Source organism: Eulemur rufifrons, chromosome 23 (genome assembly GCF_041146395.1).
Source record: "Eulemur rufifrons isolate Redbay chromosome 23, OSU_ERuf_1, whole genome shotgun sequence".
Taxonomy (NCBI): domain Eukaryota; kingdom Metazoa; phylum Chordata; class Mammalia; order Primates; family Lemuridae; genus Eulemur; species Eulemur rufifrons.
In genome coordinates, this window is record NC_091005.1 from 26192102 (window position 1) to 26215117 (window position 23016).

Here is a 23016-nt window from a genome sequence, read left to right on the forward strand (position 1 = left end):
CTTGAGGCCAGGAGTTTGAGACCAGCCTTGGGAATATAGCAAGATCCTGTTTCTACAAAAAAATAAAAATATTAGCTGGGCATGCATGTGCCTGTAGTCCTGGCTACTTGGAAGGCTGAGGCAGGAGGATTTCTTGAGTTGGAGGCTGCAGTGAGCTATGATCCCACCACTGCATTCCAGCCTATATAGACTTTATATCTCCCTGGGCCTCGTTTTCTACAACTGTTAAATTAAAAAATATTGATTAAATGCGTAAAAGCTCCTTCAAGGTCTAAATTAAAAATCCTTAATGCAAGGAATCATCATTATTAAGCAAAAAATTGACCCTGCAATTTATAGCTCATTTTCAAAATCACTGTCACATTTATTAATCAGAAATTCCAGAAATAAAATGGGTACAGTGGAATATACCTATAGTACCAGCTACTCAGGAAGCTGAGGCAGGAGGATCGCTGGAGTCCAGGAGTTCAAGGCTGCAGCGTACTATGATCATACCCGTGACTAGCCCCAGCACTCTAGCTTGGGCAATGGAGTAAGACTCCATTTCAAAAGAAAAAAAAGAAAAGAAAGAAATCCCAGAAACATAAATCCACATATCACAGATGAGAAAACCACACAAGTAACTTGCATAAGACTATGATAATAGATGGCAGGGCCAGGACTTGAATTCAATTATTCTGACTCCAAATCCAGTGCTCTTCCTGCTTCATCAAAGAAACTGACATCTGAAAACCTACTCCAAAAGATTTACTAACACTGGAATTGAGAAACAAATGACTATTGCTAAGAATAAAGAGGAAAATTATCTATTCTTCTCCTTCATGAATAGCTTATTTGTCTACTGACAAAAATTCATGAATTCAACTTTCTAGTCATTATGGCTTATTTCCTATAGTAAGAGATACAACCACTTGAGTAACATCAAGAAAGTACTGAAAGTCCGTGATAAAATGAAACAGAGTCAACAATGAAATTTTTACAAAAGAAAATATAACACCATTTTGGAAATCAGATTATCTGATTTTTTTATTGCTGGACTACATTCTCGAAGAGACCTATGGATTTAACTTGAAATCATATGAAATTATTTTATAATAAATATTATATAATTATTTAAACAATTAAAAAATGTTAGGCTGGGCGAGGTGGCTCACGCCTGTAATCCTAGCACTCTGGGAGGCTGAGGCGGGTGGATCGCTCAAGGTCAGGAGTTCGAGACCAGCCTGAGCAAGAGCGAGACCCCGTCTCTACTAAAAAAATAGAAAGAAATTATCTGGCCAACTAAAAATATAAATAGAAAAAATTAGCCAGGCATGGTGGCACATGCCTGTAGTCCCAGCTCCTCGGGAGGCTGAGGCAGGAGGATCGCTTGAGCCCAGGAGTTTGAGGTTGCTGTGAGCTAGGCTGACACCACGGCACTCACTCTAGCGCAGGCAACAGAGCGAGACTCTGTCTCCAAAAAAAAAAAAAAAAAGTTGAATTATATATTAGAAAATCATGACTTCTTTATCTTTTCTTAATATCTACTTAAGATAGAACCTGCTAACTAGTTACGTGACAGTAAGAAAGTCGTTTTTCTAACTGTTTGATTTTTGTATATGAAGATAGAGTAACACCTTGTTCAGCTCTACAACTGTCTGAATCTATGAAATGGTCTATGTAAACCTGTACTCTTTTCGGGTATACAGACATATCCATGTAGGAAAAAAAAAAATCTCTCTTAAAGATTGTCCTCTTTCCATAATTTGTAAGGTATTCCCTGCATAGTGAATGTGCAATATATTTGCATAGTAAACCACAGCAAATGATCAGATCTTATTTGATTGAAAACTGCAGTCCATGCTTCCTATGTGCTTACTATTTCTTTCCATCTATTATCTACACCATATTGTATTAAAATATTTCCTTAATTTAAAATCATTTCAGTCCAATTACCCAAATAAAAAAACCTGGTCACCCTTATTTAAGTATTCCAAAATAGCTTTGTATCCATGTCATAATAACAAGAATAAAGTCTGATAACTCTGTTGGTCCTAACACATTATTTTCAATTTCAGATATTAATAAGTAAATGACTGAGTAGCCCTAAAGTATTTGGGAATGTACCTCACAAATAATATTAAATACAACAAAATTTTGTTAGACCTACTTTGAAGTTTGGCTTCAATCTCAGGCATTTCACATACTGCACTAATCTACAAATTTCTCACCAACTGCTGGGTTTTCTCCACTCCTGGAATTTACTTCCTGTTCACCTCTAACCCTTAAGTATGTGTGCTAGAGGTCAACAGCCTTAAAGCTACTGTTAACAACTAGAGTTTCTGTTACTCTGATTCCTGGCAGGCAGTGCAGAGCTTAACTCTTCTACAATATAGTACATAATTTAATAATTAAAATCATATTTCAGAACTAGCGAATATTCTACAATTTCCCACTTAAAATAGAACATTTTAATCTAGCTGATTTGACAGAAATGTCAAAACCAAAAGCTAGTCTAGGCCCCTTTGACTAAAAAAACAAATAAAAAAGAAATTCCTAGACAGAATTTCTATTTTGTGCTTTGGCTTAGTCAGACAATTAAGAATTTTGAAACTTCTTATAAATAATACCACGCCAAATAAATAAAGATTTAAACAAATTCTGTTAAATAAAGGGATGGTACCATATAAAAATTTTAATTATTCAAAGGAATAATCTAAATATTACTTAGGTAGTTTTTCCTCTCCTTTTTGTCTAGGATATAAATGAAGTAACAAGCTTTAAAAATTGTGCATGTATCTGGTGCATTTTAGACTTAGGAAAAGTTACTACCAAAAAAAAAAAAAAAAAAATCAAAGAGGATGGGATGCTCTGAGTTCAACAGGTATGAGCAAAGTACAACAAATTGTTTGCTTTAGTCTTACATAAATTTTCCCGTTTTTATAATAACATACATGAAATTATGTTTCTGTTGAAGATGATTTCCAAATATCTAATGTGTTCCAATGAAGTCTTACTTAAGTGAGGGTCATTCCTAGAGGTATAAAAATAACTATCAAAACTCTGAACATACAAGACCTCCCTACAAAAATCTAAGATTTGTCTTCATCTTTTACTAACAGAGCATTCTACCACCATTACCATTATATTGGCGGTGGGGAGAAGCCATGTAATTAAAGTTTTTGATGTTTAATAAAATATATTCCAACTAGCTGGAAAATATACTCATCTATAACAAATAATTCCCTGACATTGTTGAACAGTGGAGGACTTGTCATATTTCTTTACCTTTTGATATGTCCTATAATGAAACCTAAAATTACAACCATAGACTTTTAAGAGTTTAAATAACCTAGCAATTTAGTCTATTTTCTACCCACTACAGAAATTCTTTCTGTGACACATTCGAGCTATTCCATTTCCCTGTTTTCAGTGAAAGAGCATTATTTCAGGGCCAGGCGTGGTGGCTCACACCTGTAATCCTAGCACTCTGGGAGGCCATGGCAGGAGGATCGCTTGAGTTCAGGAGTCCAGGACTGGCCTTAGCAAGACTTCGTCTCTACTAAAAAAATAGAAAGAAATTATAAGGACAATTAAAAATATATATAAAAAAATTAGCCGGGCATGGTGGCGCATGCCTGTAGTCCCAGCTATTTGGGAGGCCGAGGTAGGAGGATCACTTGAGCCCAGGAGTTTGAGGTTGCTGTGAGCTACGCTGACGCCATGGCACTCTAGCCCAGGCAACAGAGCGAGACTCTGTGTCAAAAAAAAATAAAAAAAGAAAAAAAGAAAGAGCATTATTTCAAACTTCTTCCTTACACTAAATGATAATATGCTTTTATGTGACTTCCACTTATTAGGCCTAGTAATGACTTCTAAAGGCCTTCAAACATTTGAAGATAATAATTGGGTTTACCTTTAGGGCATCTGTTGATATCATCTTATACAACAATCTTATAAAAAGTGTCAGAACACTTCTGAAAGGAGTATCTATTTGAGCTGTTTTGTTTTGTTTTGTTTTTTTCCCCCTCTGCTAATACATAAACTGTCATCAATATAGCCAGAAAACATGAGAGGAATGGTCCTCTCCACTTAAAAGTTGTAGAGCAAGTTTTTGCCTCATCAATAAGGTAGATTTTTTAATGGGAAGGAGGAAAAATCATTTAGTACATTATTGTTATATATTACAATACATTAACATACTTTGAAGTAAAGTGAAAGTGGTTTAAGACCACAGACAATGGAATCCAGTATGGACACTTATTGGATGAGTAACTTGGGGTTCATTACTTAATTTCTTACTACCTCATTTCCTCTCATGTAAACTGAAGAAAAAAATCATACCCAAATGAAAGAATTATTATGATGGATCAATGTATTAATATATGTTAAGTATTTAGAGCAGTGTTTGGCGCAAAGTAAGAGCTATGTGTGTTACCTATAATTTTTTATTACTATGAGCCTGCTTTAATTTCTATTATTATGGTAATATATGCAAGAAAATTATAAAGACATTTTAACTACCTTGATTCAGATTTTTCCAGATCTCAATAATAAGCTTACTTTTATACAGTACTTTAGCAACCTTAGAATGGCAAACCATTCAGCCATTCAAAACCATTTTCAAGGCCGGGCGCGGTGGCTCACGCCTGTAATCCTAGCACTCTGGGAGGCCGAGGCGGGTGGATCGCTCGAGGTCAGGAGTTCGAGACCAGCCTGAGCAAGAGCGAGACCCCGTCTCTACTAAAAATAGAAAGAAATTATATGGACAACTAAAAATCTATATAGAAAAAATTAGCCGGGCATAGTGGCGCATGCCTGTAGTCCCAGCTACTCGGGAGGCTGAGGCAGTAGGATCGCTTAAGCCCAGGAGTCTGAGGTTGCTGTGAGCTAAAGCTGACGCCACGGCACTCACTCTAGCCTGGGCAACAAAGTGAGACTCTGTCTCAACAAAAAAAAAAAAAAAAAAAAAAAAAAAAACCATTTTCAGAAAAATATTTCATGTCATGAAAAATATATGCAACATATTAATTGGAAGGTTAAAAAGCAATTTTCCAAAAAGTAAAAACTATATGGTCTCAACTTTGTTTCTTAAAAATGCAAAAATATGTAGGTGCAAAAATATGTAACCTTCAGAAAGAGACACAACAAATCTCACTGAAAACTTATATAACAAAATGTCAACAGTGGTTAGCTTTTGGCAATATTACAAGTGACTTATTTTTTCATGTTTGTTTTACATATATAGTCCAATGTCTTAATAATAACCATCTCATATAAACAAATTTATCAGAAAAAAAAATCAATATCTTAAAATATGCCATACGTGGGCTGTTCAAACCTGTCTTTAAGTTTTTTAAAGTTTGTAAGTAAATTTCTCAACCTTCAGAAAAAAAAAATTCAAGGTAGTAAACAAAGTAAGAAATTCATCAGAATACAAAAGCCAACAAAGCACTATGTATAAGCATATTCTAAAATTCTGTTTCCTGTTTTGATTTCTAGTTCAGCCATCCCACATGACATGTTTCAGCGCTACAGAACTTTTATGCTAAATTTACAAACATCAAGAGATCACACAGTGCTCCATATGTTATTTCCACTTCACAAATATGACAAAAACTAAAGATTGTGTTACAAAAACAGCAGAAAATATGTCATAAGAGAGCAATGAAAAGTTTATAGAGCATTATCCTCTCAAAATTCCTTTGCTCCAAAAATTAGAGATGAAGATAAGCTAGTATCATTTCTATTTATGTTAGATCTCGTACATACTTAACATTTAGATACACTTGCTATAGCTTCTCACTTTTTCTCTTTTCTCTTCCTCAGATCAATAACCTTCCCTCCCCCTGCTCCATCCTCTTCCTCCATCTCCTCCTGGCCTCTTCCCTCAGGTCTCTTCCTTCTGTGTTTAGGCTCCTCTCTCTCCTCTTTTTTAAGTGGTAAAATTCTAGAATCAAATCAGCAATGTTCACTGTTGTTAATAATTGACACAGATTTCAGGATACTCTAAGATATTTGAAATGATATCTGTACAACCCAACTTTAGTTGGAGAACAAGACAATGTAAGGCTTAGAAATATTCTTTATCCAACCTTCTCACTGACACTTTCTCAAATTCTAAATAGAGTGTCATCCATGATTTTTCATTAAATTAAAGAATATCTTATTTTGGCTATAACAAAATGAGCCTCAGAATTATTTTGATAAACTAAAAAATTCTGATATTTTATTATTTTTAAATTTCTTAACTTCTATACATATGTAATAATGCTAATTTAGTCTAAAAGGAAATTATTGCAATTAAGAGACAGGGCTAAAAAAATCTGACAAAGAACCCAGAAAAAAATTTCTTTCCATAGAAACTGGGGAGGTATCATAATAATATAAGAACTCCTTATTAATATAACATTTCAGCTCTATAGTAACCATAACCATCTAGAACATGCCAAAAATTACTAAGGCAAAAAACTTATATGCTCTGTCAAGTTTTGTCATAAACCTCACATATTAAATCATTTGAATTTCACATATTTAGAATATGTGACCTATAACTCAGTACATATAAAACTGATATGCAATCCATAATAATAATCCCCTACCCTCTCTACCAATCCATCTTTCCTCTTCACCCCGACAATCAACCAATCCCACATATCACTTTTTACACTAAGAAGTAATAGGAATCTCAAGAACAGACTTTCAATAAGTCAAAAAGTATCCCAAATGAACTTTATCAGTTTTGACATGTAAAAAAAAGAACAAGAAGTTAGCAAAACAAAACAAACTCTGAAACAAAAAGGTAAGTGATTTAACCTATATTATCAATGTAGAATAAGCAGATTTATGAAAGGTTACTTATGATGGGTCTGAAAACAACTTTTGAGTGCTATCTATATGCTAGCATTAGAGGCTGCTTTAGTTATTTATAATTACTGTCTTTTCGTCCCAAATCTATAAAAAGGAGTCATTGTTTTTATTCATTTATTTTTTTTTGAGACAGAGTCTCACTCTGTTGCCCAGGCTAGAGTGCCGTGGTGTCAGCCTAGCTCACAGCAACCTCAAACTCTTGGGCTCAAGCAATCCTCCTGCCTCAGCCTTCCGAGTAGCTGGGACTACAGGCATGTGCCACCATACACGGCTAATTTTTTTCTGTATATATTTTTAGTTATCCATATAATTTCTTTCTATTTTTAGTAGAGACGGGGTCTCGCTCTTGCTCAGGCTGGTCTCGAACTCCTGAGCTCAAAGGATCCCCTCACCTCAGCCTCCCAGAGTGCTAGGATTACAGACGTGAGCCACCGTGCCAGGCCCAGGAGTCATTATTTTTTAAAGCCAGGGAAAAACATTTAGAAAAACATGAATTAAAAAACAAATAACAAAAGGAAACATGAATTAAAATGACAGGCCTTAGAAAATTAAAATTTAAGAAAAAAGTTAATAAAATCTATGCCTCATAACTTCAATTATACACTAGACAAAATGATTGGGTAACTAGTCAAAAACCTACATGAACCTAGAGGAGCCTAGGTTCAATCCATGGAGAGTTTTTCCAGGGCTCTTCTAACTATAATAAAGATGCTTGATTCTCCTCCAGCAGAGGGAGCAAAATCATAATACTCAATTCATGTCACAAAAAGTGGAGGTAGAGGGTTTACAAGTGTCTCTTAAGAATTTCTACGTCTATCTTGACATTTTAAAAGATATGCTGAAAATACTATTTGAAAAGAACTAAAATTAACCCAGTAGAAAATACAAAGATTTTATCTTTTTCAAATACCTAAAGGTTTTGAAATGAAACACTGGCCTCTAAATATTTAATTTCAAGAGCCATGGTATATCCATTGTCCACTGACTCTCACAGGTAACCAAGGAATTGAAACATTTTATGAATCCTTAATTTAACAACAGAATTTCATAAAAATATAAAATAGTATATAAAATTCACTTTATTATAAAATTAATATATTCACATGACAAATACTGTAGAAAACAAGCGAAAGAGAAGTATAATTGCACCACCCGAAAACAACCTATTCCCTTCCAGTATTTTTTTCATATGCATATTTTCATACCATTATTTAAAAAGTATAGTAAAAAAACATATATTAATTTCTTATTACATGCTAGGCACAGTTCTAAATACTTTTACATGTTATAACTTATTTCACAAATGAAAGTTGAAGAAAAAGAGACATATAGAAATTATACAATTAGCTCAAAGTCACATAGCTAGACAAGAGCCAAGACTATAACCCAGGTAATCTGGTAACAGAGTCTATACCCTTAACCACTTTACTGTGATCTTAATTTTGAATTACTCTTTATCATTAACATATTCTCAGTGTTAGTCCTCGAAGTCTTTTTAATGCCAATAGTCCTTCTAAAATGCATATGATAATGAGCAATTCTATTTTCAGTTACCTCTTATAAATACAGTATATTACTTTTGCTACATTTGTGTTTACTTTTATATTCTTTACTATACCACCAAATTGCTTTCCAAAATATTTGTATCCATTAACAAAGCCATGGTATCAATTTCACAATAAATTTGCCAGCATTAACATTTAAAATTTTTTTCTAATAGGTAATAAGAAACCACGAAACCACACTCCAAATTGAATTTATCATTAAAGTGGTATATTATGTTTGTTGTGTTTACTGTTAATTTCCTTTTTTGTGAACTTCAATTTATATGCTTTATCTAGTTATCAACTGAGATCTTAAAATTTGCTAATCAATTTGTATGAGTTTTTATAAGAATCTTTACTCTATGTTCATATTTGCAATAAAATTTTCCAAGTCTTTTTTCCTTTTAATTATGATTAAGTTTGTTTTTCATAAAATAACCTTCTGTTGAAGATAATCATAATTAAAAGTTACAAGAGGTCTTGAAATCTTATAATTCTCTAAATACAGAAGTTAGTCTATTGCTTTGAGCACATCAATGTAAGTCTTTCAATATAAGACTTTTAAAACAATATAAAACTATATCAAAATATACATGTTCACCTAATACAATTACTGAATTTGAGAAGTCTTAACTATGTCTCAAAATTAACTCAAAGAGCTACATACCTGTCGTTGTAAACACAGGCGATTTCTGTCATGTAAATGCTGATGATTAGAAAATGATGAATGCCAATTCCGAGCCTGACTTTGCAACTGAGTCTGAGTCATATCAGAAGGCCTTGTTACAAGATGTGAAGTAAACTGCCGATCAAGGTCATGATCTAAAACGTGACTTGAATTATCTTGTCCAAATGTTGACTCATCAAATTGGGGAAGAAGACCCTCCTGAAGGAGGTCCTCTGGGTCAAGTCCTGTGAATGGCTCAGTTTGAGATTCCACTTGATGAAGTAAATTCTCTTCTAAAGATGAAAAGCCATTAGTTTCTACATGATCATTGAAATGGCCCATTTGAGTTCCGGAGTCAACAGGATCTGAGAAGTTCATGTGCACAGGAGATAATTTTGAATTGCTGTAATTACCCTGAGGATGTGACGAATGCAACATTTGGAAATTATTTGAATTCAACGATGTATTGGGGTTTAGGACATGCTGAGTGGATTCTTGCTTGATTCCCCTATGAGGTGAAAAGGAATTACTTCCAGTAAAATCGGATAAAGTCTGATTTGTATGATTAGGTGCAAGAACTGCAGAGGACTGAAGGAGACTGTTTGGTGATATATGATTACTGGAAAAGGAATAATGTGAAGAAAACTGCTGTGAATTACTGACAGAACAAGGAGTCATATTTGGGGAAGGTCCATTAAAATTTCCTTCTTGATGATTGCTACACTTGAGGAAGTGTACTGAAGGATTTGACGTTTGAGAAAATTGCTGCATTGAAAGAGATTGCTGCGAATTAGATGCATTAGTAATTTGTGGTGGGTGGTTAACATTGACTCTGTGTGGACCAGAAACATTAACATCCATAAAGTTTTTAGACTGGCTAAGAGAATTTTGCCCTGGATTGAGATTATTTCTGTTTTGTTGTGATCGTAGTGAAGTGCACTGTGTTTGTTGTTCATTGGCCTGAAATAAGGCAAAGTCATGGTGTGCCACGAAGCTTTTATTCTGATGCATAGAATGTGAATGTCCTTGGTGAAAAGGAGATCCATTCTGATTTGAAATGCTAGTAGCTGTCTGGTGGCCCCACATTGGACTGCCATCTGCTACATCTGGAAACAAACCATTGGGTTGATTTTGTGGGTGGATTGGAGAACAATTAAACTGAGAGTGTGGAGATAACACATGTTCAGCTGGACTACCAAAAGATTGATTAACTTGATGAAATTTCATTGAATCAAACTGATTTAACTGTTCGTAATCAGTCATCTTCTGATGCGTTGGAGTACCCTGAACATGGTTCAGTGAATCTATATGCAAAGGTTCAAATTCTGCACCCAAGTTCAATTCATCAACTAGTGAAACGGGTCCTGGTTGTACAAATGCATCATCTGACAAACCTTCTAAGGTCTCACCAAAAAGATTGGCATCATCGAAAAAGTCCATCATTGGATCTGTCATCTTGAAAATTCAGTAACAATCTGGACTGTTCACTCCAAATAGAGTATATTCAGCTTGTCTGTAGTAGATATTACTGGATCATTTCCAAAGGTCAACTATTCCAAAACAGGTCAATATTCATTATTGCTCTAGACAATGACATGTCATGAAGTGTTAGAATCCTAAAAAATAAGAACAATTTAAATTTAATGAGTATTCATTAAACTTTTATAAACAAAGTTTAGATATTTTAAAAAATGACATCTCAGTATACAGTATTTTTTTGTAGAATAATTCATTGCAAATAGCTCATTAATATTCCCTACGAGGGGGAAAAAAAAAAAAGGCTTCCACAGGGGACATAACTATATGGACATAAAAGTAATAGTATTAGCTGGGCACGGTGGCGCACGCCTGCAGTCCCAACTGCTTGGGAGGTGGAGGTAGGAGGATTGCTTGAGCCTGGGAGTTTGAGGTTGCAGTGAGCTATGATGATGCCACTGCACTCGCTAGGTGACAAAGACCCTGTCTCCAAAAAAATAAAAAATAAAAAAAATGAAAATAATAATAATCACTACTTCATTTTCAAGTTCATACATTATGATGAAAGAATGTAAAGTATACCTGAGAATAGTATGTCACACTCTCTCCCATACCATGAAATGGCCATCACTTCCCAGCCCCTCTAGCCAATGTATAAAATATATATGTATTACACTTCAAAGTTATATCTTATTTAGATAGCTGACATCAAACCTTCTTAAATTAGTAAGTACATTGTGATCTTTTGCTCTAGACCCCTTGAGCAGATAAATCTGTTACTTCATAAGGTATATGTGGAAATGTGTCAAGAATAATAACTATATGAGGTCACGATAAGCTGGCCCAGAACAAGGTAAGTTAGCCGTCGGGTCAGCTGACAGCACAAACATGTTCTGGGGGACATCCCCCCATATTGCCACTCATGATCCTCTTGCTCATGGTGATCAAGGATGATCACTGTGGAAGATCAGCCTTCCTGAAAGCCAACTGATTTAGATATCCGTGAAGCAAAAGCAAGCACCTTGCTACTAATAGTTGTGTTCATTACTCTGTCCCTAATTCCACCCTGTTAAATCATTTGGAATATACATGTTGCTTATTATATTTACTGAACTATGTAAATAAATGTGTCCTGAGAATCAAGTTGATAAGAAAACAGTAGCTTGAGCTAAGCAATAAACTTGTCTTCTGACAGTCTCAAGAGAAAAATGATTTATGTAAACAGACATCCCTGACTTACTGTGGTCCGACTTACAATTTTTCTACTTGATAGTATAAAAGCCGTATGGTTTCAGCAGAAACCATACTTCAAGTACCCGTACAACCATTCTATTTTTCACTTTCAGTATAGTATTCAATAAATTACATGAGATATTCAATGCTTTATTATAAAATAGGCTCTGTGCTAGATGATTTTGCCCAACTGTAGGTCAATGTAAGTGTTCTGAACACATTTTTAAGGTAGACTAGGCTAAGCTATGACTAGGCAAAGCTATGATGTTTGGGAGGGTAAGTTAGGTGTATTAAATATATTTTGACTTCCAACATTTTCAACTTACAACAGGTTTATCAGGACATAACTCCATTGTAAGTCGTGGAGCATCTGTATATGTGTATATATACATACACATGCTATTTATATATAGAAAGGACCTAATAGGTTACTTGCTAATATGAAATGGCTGACTACTATTGTTCCAGGCTTGTATTAGTCCATATATTTTTAACAAAGATAATTTATAGTTCTGTGCCCGCTGTCTTCAATAGAGAGTCAAAAATGGAAGTTCTTGCTCCTCTATGTATTATTTGAAAATGAACAAAGACCGAAGACACTTTTCCAGAATTTCTATTTTTAGAGGTTCAATTAGGAAATATAAATTTCCTAAGCAAATTGTCTACAAGTTTATTGCTTAGCTCAAGCCTACTGTTTTCTCATCAACTTGATTCTAAGGACACATTTATTTACATGGCTTAGTAAATAAATACAATAAGCAATATGTATATTCCAAATGATTTAACGATGAAATTAGGGACAGAGTAATGAATAGAACTATCAATAGGAAGGTGCTTACTTTTGTTTCATGGATATCGAAATCATTTGGCCGTCAGGAAGTCTGATCTTTCATGGTAGATGAGCAAGAGAACCATAATACCATAAATGAAAATAATTTTTAAAAATCTGAGAATTAAATAGCAACTCTATATTACTTTTACCTAGAAACTGACTTATCAATCATAATGGTATATAAGTACTTTAATAAAAATATAACTTTAGGAAAAGTAAAATACAAATAGAAGAAATTATTTTTCCAGATTTTATAATTGTGAGACCAAGAATGTAGAGGATGAATGTAGTCTGAACTGAACATAGCATTAGCCAAAAAATAAGGTAGGTTAAATAACTTCTCCAGAACATACCTTATATTCAGCTTCAGACACTAGACTAGGGAACATCTATGCATACCTAAGTTATTAATCAGGAAAGCAATGTCTTACGATTATGCATCAAGATATAACTTGAGGAAAAAAATGATGTCAATTAAAATATGACACTATGTCACTTACAATTATTTTATTATTAATGAAATAACTTTAAACTTATTTAGACTTAGACTTATTCCATGGGATTTGACAATTTCTTCTGTTTTAAGGTACTTTGCTTAGTTCATAGAACATTTGATTGTTGCTTTGCAAAAACATGTGGAATTGGTTCTATTTCTTTGACAATGAATATTTGCTTCATTAATATCAGATTTATGTTGCTCTGTTTCTGTGCCTTTCTGCATACTTGATAACTTTTTGGTTAAATGTTGAACAGTGTAATTTCCAAAGACATTTTAAACAGGAATTAAATATGTGTAGTAGTAACAATGTACATAGCCCAGATGAAGTGATGACAATATAAATAGCTATGACTAAGTTTGTGTAGGCACAGACAATAACTACTCCTCCGTGACTACCTGGCACAGTGCCTGAGATACTTCCCAATTTCAGAGATATTAAAAGTGAAAGAAAATGTATCTTATAATTGACTGAAATAAGTTCTTGAATATTAGAATGTATTACTTCAAGAATTCAGCCCACCCTCTAGCCTCACCTGCTGGGGCAGGTGTGGGCTGCTCCTCACCTGGGCACAGCTCGGCTCAGGTGATTCAGCTGCCTGCGGTGGGCTTGGTCTGGAAGGAGTGTGCCTGCTGGAAACTACCCCTGTAAGGAGATGCTGGGGTCTTGGCTAGGAAGGTGACCATTAACCTGTGAAGATCACCTTATGGTGTGGGCATTGGCCAGAAGGACTGGGCTGGCACAGCCTCAACACATCAAGATCCAGAGGCCAAGAGGGATGTCAGAATGGAGGTGTCGATCTGGGCTCCACCCCTCCAAAACCAGGAGTGCCCAGAGTGTTCCCAGCCTCACAGTCAGGCTTTCCACTGAGGTCTGCCTATCCCCAAGACCACACAGTTTGTGCTTTGCTTTTATTCCAAGGATGGGCAGGCTGACCTCTGTCTGCTCACCTGGCTATGACCTCGACCTTTCCACCTAGATGGAGCTGTGTGCTACAGCTGCCTGACTATACCACAGCTGTTTGGGGGCAGCCTTCCTCTGCAGTGAGGAAATGACTCACAAGTTCTCGACTACTGGATTGCTTAGCACTTTTTGTTTTAGTATCCCAGTTCTTAAGTTCTGCCATTGTGGTATTCTAGTGCTAAATATAATCTTTTGGCAGAGTTTTTTAACTGCCTAGAACCCAAGATCCTAAACTTTTTTTTTTTTTTACTGTATTTAAATTATATTGTTTTTGATTTTTTTTCCCCAAAGGGGGAAAATCTAGATGGAAAAGGAAGTTATCTTAAAATACAGTATGAGGTTAAGAATTAGCATTAGGAACATGGGCATTACAGTTGAAGTTTTAGAATTTCAACTGGAACTACTGTTGAAGTTTTAAGGAAGAAGTGTTAAAGTGAATTGAAAGATGTAATGCACTTTTCTTCAAAGGAAGTATTTCTTTATGTGTTGGCAAAGCTTGAGAATAAATTGGTCTTGAATTGAAGAAAAAAAAAAAAAAAAAAAGAATTCAGAACCCAGAACTACAGAAAACTATTGCCCAACTGTAGATTAGATTACTTGAATGATATAAGTTCATGTATTTCTACGTATTCTTGTTGTGGTAACAGTGAATTTAAAATATAAATATAAAACATTCTGAATTTATACTGATTTACTATAGGCTTGTGTGTTTGTTTTATTCATTAAAAATAGAGAATTTTTAAAAGACTATTCTGGAAATAAATTTATGATATACCACAGTAGTAATATACCACAGGAGAGACTGGTGTGGTCTTTGAATTTTTGTACATTATGGAAGGTTAGCTAAAACAGAGACTGTTTTCTACATTTATATAACCTGAGGCTTACCCAAAATATAAGATGTGGTAATTTTAATTAAGAAAATAATATTATTTATGCATCCAATATATATTTATTGATAGATAACTTCTAGTTACTAGGATGATGAATAATAACTGAACTTTAAAGGGGGATACAGACAAACAGATCATTACCAACACATGTTATTTGTGCTTTGATAAAGGCAAGCACAGAGGAGGAACATCTATCTAATGGTAACGAAAATGAACAAAGACACCAGTATTATAAAAATAATAATACTATAAGAAGAAGATCTACATTTCATTTGTGACAAGATAGTAGTCAATCTTAGTTATAAAAATAGGGACTAAAAGATAATTATAGAAAAATTGCCCATAAAATCCACTAAACCATGTTTTCTTATTTGAATAGTTATCCTACAATTGTTACAATGCTCAAATTCCTCTTTAAGATTTATTGCCCTTAATGAGACAGTGTAGTTGATAAAGATTAAATATAGAAAAGTAAAAAATTTAAAAAAAAAAAAAAAAAAAAAAGATTTATTGCCTTAATTCATTATGGTAAAGGTCTGTACCATTCTCCAACTTTATAAAAACATCACATCAGTCTAATTTTAACTTATTTAATTAAGCACATATTTATATACTGTCCATTACATTCAAAGGATCTTTGTATAAACTACAAAAGTCCTTGCTCTCAGGAAGTTAACTCTAAATAGGGAGGGATAGGGGATGGCATAAGAAAAACACATTATATGTTGACTAAAATATGGTAAGTGTGGCCTAAGAGAGGTATAAGTTCATCTATAAAGTAATTCATAAAGAGAATAGAGTCTACTAGGCCAGTTACTTAGGAAAAGCTTCTTGGAATAGGTAGCATTTGAGAGGGTCCTTATAAAGGGATTAGAAGAGAAACCCATGTAAAAGATTCAGAAATAAAGAAATGGCAGCAAGGAAGTACATGTTTAGGGAACAATATGGCCATTGTAGAGGGTATATAAAGGGAGAAAAATGGAAAGTAAAGCAATAGAAAATAAAAGCAGAAATAGAAACTGAAGCATTGCTATATGGGACCTTATCAATCATGCACATTAAAATAGTATATATGGGGGACGATTCTTCTAAGGTTCAGACAAGTATTTAGAATCAAAATCAAATTATCTTTATTTCTATATTTATTCAATGCCAACTGTATGATGATCATACAAAATGGATTCAAATTTCAAAATTCTTGCCTTCAGGCCGGGCGCGGTGGCTCACGCCTGTAATCCTAGCACTCTGGGAGGCCGAGGTGGGCGGATCGTTTGAGCTCAGAAGTTCGAGACCAGCCTGAGCAAGAGCAAGACCCCATCTCTACTAAAAATAGAAAGAAATTATATGGACAGCTAAAAATATATATAGAAAAAAAAATTAGCCGGGCATGGTGGTGCATGCCTGTAGTCCCAGCTACTCGGGAGGCTGAGACAGGAGGATCCCTTGAGCTCAGGAGTTTGAGGTTGCTGTGAGCTAGGCTAACGCCACGGCACTCACTCTAGCCTGGGCAACAGAGTGAGACTCTGTCTCAAAAAAAAAAAAAAAAAAAAAAAAAAAAAATTCTTGCCTTCAAAAACGTCATCATCTAGAGAGAAACAAACCACATAAACAAACAGTGTGATATATGGCTTAGTAGAGATGTATACAAAGCACTATATTATGATAGCACAGATTAGATAGCAATTAATACATCTGGAAAAGGTCAGGAAAGACATAGAGATGAGGTAACATTTGAGTTGGTCATGAAGAGTAAAAATAAGGTAACTGAATATGCAATCTATAACAGAATTTATATATACAAAATTACTTCCGTGGAAACTGACTTTCCTCAGTGTCTAAGAGTTGCTTTTGCTCCAAGACATGTCTGTACTCTGCAAACAGATTCCTTAATATTTTTCTAGTAAAAAATTAGTCTTCCCAATATATTCTATACATTAATAGTTTTGTTTCACCTGATAATCATTGATCCCTACCAGATTATTCAGTCCTCTAATAGCCCGTTAGCACATCTATACAGAATTAAATTTGTGTTACATTAACTTTTACTTTGTTTATGCACTACTCACAGTTACTTAAAAACCTATACTTTGGGAAAATTCAGTTTCGGATTTATCTCCCATGGAAAGTCTCCTGACTCATGTCTCAGTCCAGTACTCTATGAATACCACAAATCATATTCCATTGTAATAAGATCATCTATTTTCTCTACTAGACTATATATCCTTAGAGAAAAGGAATACTCTTATCATCTTTGTATCCCTAGCATGTTGTCCAGCATACTAGTCATATAATAAACTTTTGCTAAATGAATGCATGGGAATTAGAAAAAAGATTAGACTTAAATTTTTCAAAACAAAAAACTCTAGACCTAAGTCCTGGCTCTACCACCTTCTAGCTGTATGACCTTGAGAAGATGACATAATTTTTGTTCTCATCTGTAAAGAAAAAACAAACAAACAAACAAAAAACATAAAGTAACAATAGGAAAATCTATTAACTACAGTCCCGTCTACCTTAAAGGTGAATTACAAAGTGATAGTAAAAGTAAACTACTGCCTCTACCAGTAAGCTGTAATGCCAATTTAGGTTAGGAAACAGGGCTTTTATTAGTACAATCCCCTCACTCTCTTGCATTGTACCTAAAACTGGCAAGAGCACAAAGAACACTGTAGAAATGTCCAGAGGTGAGGCAGGACATGGCATTTTGGGAACTACTCAATAGTGTAGTGTGGTGAGAGAATTCTATTAGCCAAATGAAGGAGAAGTTGAGAGGTAAGCAGAGGTTAGATATCCAAGGCTTTATTAGCCTTGTTAAGAAAACTGGACTTTATCCTAGAGGCAGTAGGGAGCTATTTCACTCGTTAAAATTTCTTCTCTAACTTAACGTTTGACTAACATTTTTCCTATGGTGAAATTATTCTCACTGGCGGCTATTAATATTTGAAGTTATTTTTAGAAAGTGAATAGCAACTCTTTCTAGGACAGTGACCAAAACACCTAAGCTGTACTCAGAAACACTTTTTCAAATAAAATGATAATGATAGGGGATATTAGTCATTTTAAAGACTGTATCCTTACTTGGCAAAATAAAAAGCTGGCAAACTTAAGTGACTTCACCATTTCCTTGGTTTTTTTTTTTTTTTTTTTTTTTTTTTTTAAAATCTGTTCTGTGAACTTGTAGAAAGAACCCCTGTTATGGCATTCTAACTATACTTGAATACTATTAAAAAGTTCTTTACATCAAGTCAATTTTCCCCCTGCCTCCCTAAGGCATCCCATTTGAGATTATTTAAAATAAACCTAATCCCTTTTTCTTACGACAAACCTTCAAATTCTTAAAGCCTTATGTCTCTCCTAAAACTTCTCTTTTCAAAGCTATAGGCTAAATATTTCCAGTTTATGGTATGAAAAATTCTACCTAAAAGGGCCATAATAAAAGGTTTAATGTTTAAAGGGATGAATCTTTAGCTACTGGCCCCTAAATTACTCATTTCCTTATGGCTCCCCTAGGGCTTCTAAGTACATGACTGGTAGACAGCATAGAATTGGACAAAGTTTACTAGCTTAATGCTAAAATCATGTGAAAATATGCTAGTAAATAATAATAACCACACTAGAATAGTATTAGTTAAATTAATTTTCTAGAAGTGTACCACAGAATTTCTATCCTTAACCTGTGTGGCTCAGTATTTATGATCAGACTAAATGAAGGTGTAGGAAGTTTGCTTAACAAGGTGATCTTAGGTTGGGAGAATTAATACAATAGTCAATAGACTCAAGATACAAAAGAATCTCGAGAAGATGGAGTCATGGATCAAATCTAATAATTTGTAACTATCAGGTCCTGCTTTCAGCACAGATAATCAACTCTACAAGTACATTCAGGTTGCAAAGGAAAGTAACATGAATGAATGTAGCTGGCCAGAAGAGAACTAGCTAAAAAGTACAAAGGTGTAGGCAGCCAGCAGTCAACTTAAGTTAACTGTTGCTTCTAATTTTTAAAGAGGAACTGGAAATCTAGACTTCTATGGGAAATTTTCTGATTTTAAAATGTTGTCAACAAATTCAAATCCTTTATATACCATGCTCTTGGATAGAAAACTTCATATTATAAATATGTATGAGTTCTCCCTATGCTAATTTATGAAATGAATGTGGTCTCAATAAAAATGCTAAGTTTATTTCAGAGGTAGACAAGGTGTTTCTAAAGTTAATAGAGAAAAATGGACAAAAAGCAAAGCCAGGAAAAGAGCTTAAAGAGAAGAGCAATGAGGAAGAACTAACCCTACCAAATCTCACATATCAAAACACAATGATATTAGTACATGAGAAGGCAGGCAGATAAATGATACACAATAGAAAGTAATTTAGTAGCTCAAATTGGGGGCAAAATGAACTATAAGATAAACAGGACAATTGGGTGACCATTTAGAAAGAAATTATAGTTAGAACCCATACTTTGCTTCTCAAACCAAGATTAATTCCAAACAGATTAAAGGTGTACAAATGTCAAAAATGAAAAACCAAGAAAGCGCTAGCAGAAAATATGGAAAATGATACCTTGGTTTTCATCCATGGCACGAGATCTGGAGGTCATTAAAGATCCATGGATTAAATTATATCAAATAACTTTATGAAAAGATTCATAAAATAGATGATAAGAGAAAAGTAGCAAACTGTGAAACAATATGTGCAACTTACTGATGAAGTACTTATTTCATAAAACATCAAAGTTTCCTATAAATCAGAAATAAGAAAAATACCAATAGCCTAATAGAAAAATGGGCAAAGGATACGGTCAGTTTATACACTCATTTAAAATAAGAGAAATGCAAATTAGAACCATACTGATGTATTATTTTTCACCTATCAGACTGACAGAGATTCCAAAGTTTAGTAATACATGTTGGTGAAGCTGTAGGGGGAAAAAAACCCTCTCATACACTCCTCCTGGTAAGAATCTAAATGGTAAAACCTCTAAGGAGACAAATTACCCAAAATTCATAAATTTTTCATACTCTTTGCCTAACCAAATTCTGTTCTAATAATTTATTCTATGAATATGCTTATATATGAGTGAAATGACAGCAGGTTATTTATTGAAGCATTATTTGCTCCAGCAAAAGACTGAATACAACCTACATGTCCATCAAGAGAATACTGGTTAGACAAAATGTCCTATTCATATAGCTGGTCACACCAAATCTGGGTATTATATCCAGACCTGAGTATCCCATTAAAGAAGAATGTGGACAAAATGTGACATATTCAAGGAACAGTAAACCAGACTTGTAAAGTGATTGGAAATCACGCTTCTCAAAGTTTCTCTGTCCTCAGTCCTCTTCTTTTCTCATTCTAGATATTCTCCCTAGGTAATGTTATCCTCCATCATCTATATGCCGACAGCTTTTAAAACTTTATGTTCAGTACCATCTTTCCAGCTACATCCTGGACTTCCAGGAATTTTCTCGTCTTCAGTCAGCAGCCTCACCCTCTCCACATATTCTACAATCTAATTACACCAATCTACTTGTTATCTTTCTAACATGTCCTTATTGTTCATTTTGTCATGCCATTCCCCATGCTATCTGTGGGCCTCCAAATGGAAGATCTACAATAATAGAGACTAGAAAATTACAAGGAAAATTGCTTTGCCTTAATATAAGAAAGAAATTTAAAATAGTTAGAGCTAGTCAAAGACAAAGATAATGAGCTGCTTATCACTAAGATTGCACACTCAAGTTAGTCAAGCCCTCAATAGAGATACTATATAGAGGAGTCTAGCAGTATATTGGTGACTGATTGGCTAACCTTTAAAGTCCCCTCTGATTTGGCTAACCTTTAAAGTCCCCTCTGATTTTGATATTTTATGAATCCTGACATATGAGAATACTTGGCTTTAGTATAGTACCCCAAAGTTACTTATTAGGTTTCAACAAGGTTTACAGGCCTATAGAGCAATTTATACTATATCTTTAACTGATCTAAGAATTCCAAAATGTGTTCCTTAAATCTGAAGATGACATTAAATTACAGATGGTCCCCGACTTACGATAGTTAGACAAGATTTTCCGACTTCATGATGGTGTGAAAGTGATATGTATTCAGTAGAAATCATACTTCAAGTACCCATACAACCACTGTTTTTCACTTTTGTAACAATTATATTAAATAAATTACATGAGATACCCAACACTTTATTATAAAACAGGCTTTGTGTTAGATGATTTTGCCAATTAACCACTGTAGGCTAATGCAAGTGTTCTGAGCTTGTTTACTGTAGGCTAGGCTAAGCTATGATGTTTGGTAGGTTAGGTGTATTAAATGCATTTCTGACTTACAATATTTTCAGCTTACAATGGGTTTACTGAGATGTAACCCTATCTCAAGTCAAGGAGCATCTGTATAGGAAATTGCAAAAATATTTAGAACTTAAATAAACTTCAAAATAATCCTAACGGGGGGAAAAAAGTCATCCTATAAAAATAGGATAAAATGCCGTACTAGAAAGGTGAAGTTCAAGTGATAAAAACCCAGGTACTAAAGTTGTCACTTAACCTACGGAATAAAAAAAATCATTCACAAAGTACAAATTAAGCAGAGAAAAAGAAGATTTGGAAATAATAGCTAACCACAATCTAAATATGCATCATCAATATAGTTTTAGCAAAAGCAAATATATTAAAGCTATTAGAATATATTATCTTCTAACTATAGGATTGCACTACATTATATAATATGTGCCAGAAAATACTCCTATTATATTGGTCAGATGGTTATACTATAGCTTTTATTTAAGCAAAACTGAAAAGGCTTTGACACAAAAAGTTTATGGGCAACTTCACTGAAATTAAAAACTTTTGTTTTTCAAAGGACACCATCAAGAAAGTAAAAAGACAACCCATGGGAGAAAAGGCAGAATGGGAGAAAAATCTCACAGGGGACTTGTATCTAGCATATATAAAAAATTCCTACAACCCAAATTAAAAAATGAACAAAGGATCTGAACAGGCATTTCTCCAAAGAAGATATACATATGGCCAATAAGCACATGAAAAAAATGCACAATATCATTAGCTATCAGGAGAAAGTGAATCAAAACTATAACTGACATACCACTTCATAACCACTCTGATAGGAAAAGAGAAACCCAGAAAACAACAACTGTTAACAAGGACATGGAGAAGTTGTAACTCACACATTACTAGTGGGAATGTAGCTGCTCTGGAAAACAGACTGATAGTTCCTCCAAAGGTTAAACATAGAGTTGCCACATGATCCAGGAAAACGGTTAAACATGTAACTACCATATGATCCAGCAAAACGGTTAAACATGTAACTACCATATGATCCAGCAATTCCACTGCTAGGTATATATCCAAAGTAAACGAAAAGCAGGGACTCAAACTGATACTTGTATGCCGATGTTCACTCCAAAATTATTCACAATAGTCCAAAGGAGGAAACAGCTCAAGAGTTTGCCAACTGATGAATGGATAAATGTGTTATATTGATAAAATGAAATATTATTCAACAAGAAAAAGAAATGAAGTACTGATACATTTTACAACATAGATGAACTTTGAAAACATCATGCTAAGTGAAAGAGGCCAGTCACAAAGGACCACATATTATACGATTCCATTTATATGAAAGGTCAAGAGTAGGCAAATATATAGACAGAAAGTAGATTAGGAGTAAACTAGGGCTGGGTGTTGGGTGCGTGGGTGAAGGGATTGGTGACTGGTGCGTGTTAGCTACAGGTTATGGGCTTTTTTTTTAGGGTAATGAAAATGTTCTAAAATTGGTTGTGATAAACACCTCAGAATATTCTAAAAGCCATTGATTTATACATTTTAAATGGATGAATCGTATGGCAACTGAATTAAAATTCTTAAAATATCAATAAGCGGCCGGGCGCGGTGGCTCACGCCTGTAATCCTAGCACTCTGGGAGGCCGAGGTGGGCGGATCGTTTGAGCTCAGGAGTTCGAGGCCAGCCTGAGCGAGAGCGAGACCCCATCTCTACTAAAAAATAGAAAGAAATTATATGGACAGCTAAA

At 34.4% G+C, this 23016-nt stretch overlaps 1 protein-coding gene across 3 annotated transcripts in view; it reads right to left on the reverse strand.

Annotated features, from left to right (window-relative positions):
- LOC138373898 (chromodomain-helicase-DNA-binding protein 9) overlaps positions 1 to 23016 on the reverse strand; it is a 231781-nt gene that overhangs the window by 134908 nt on the left and 73857 nt on the right. For all 3 annotated transcript variants that reach the window (XM_069456533.1, XM_069456532.1, XM_069456531.1), the window contains exon 2: positions 9061 to 10676. In XM_069456533.1, coding sequence (XP_069312634.1) covers positions 9061 to 10515 — 1455 coding nt within the window. In that variant the 5' untranslated portion in view covers positions 10516 to 10676. The remainder of the gene's footprint in view (positions 1 to 9060; positions 10677 to 23016) is intronic.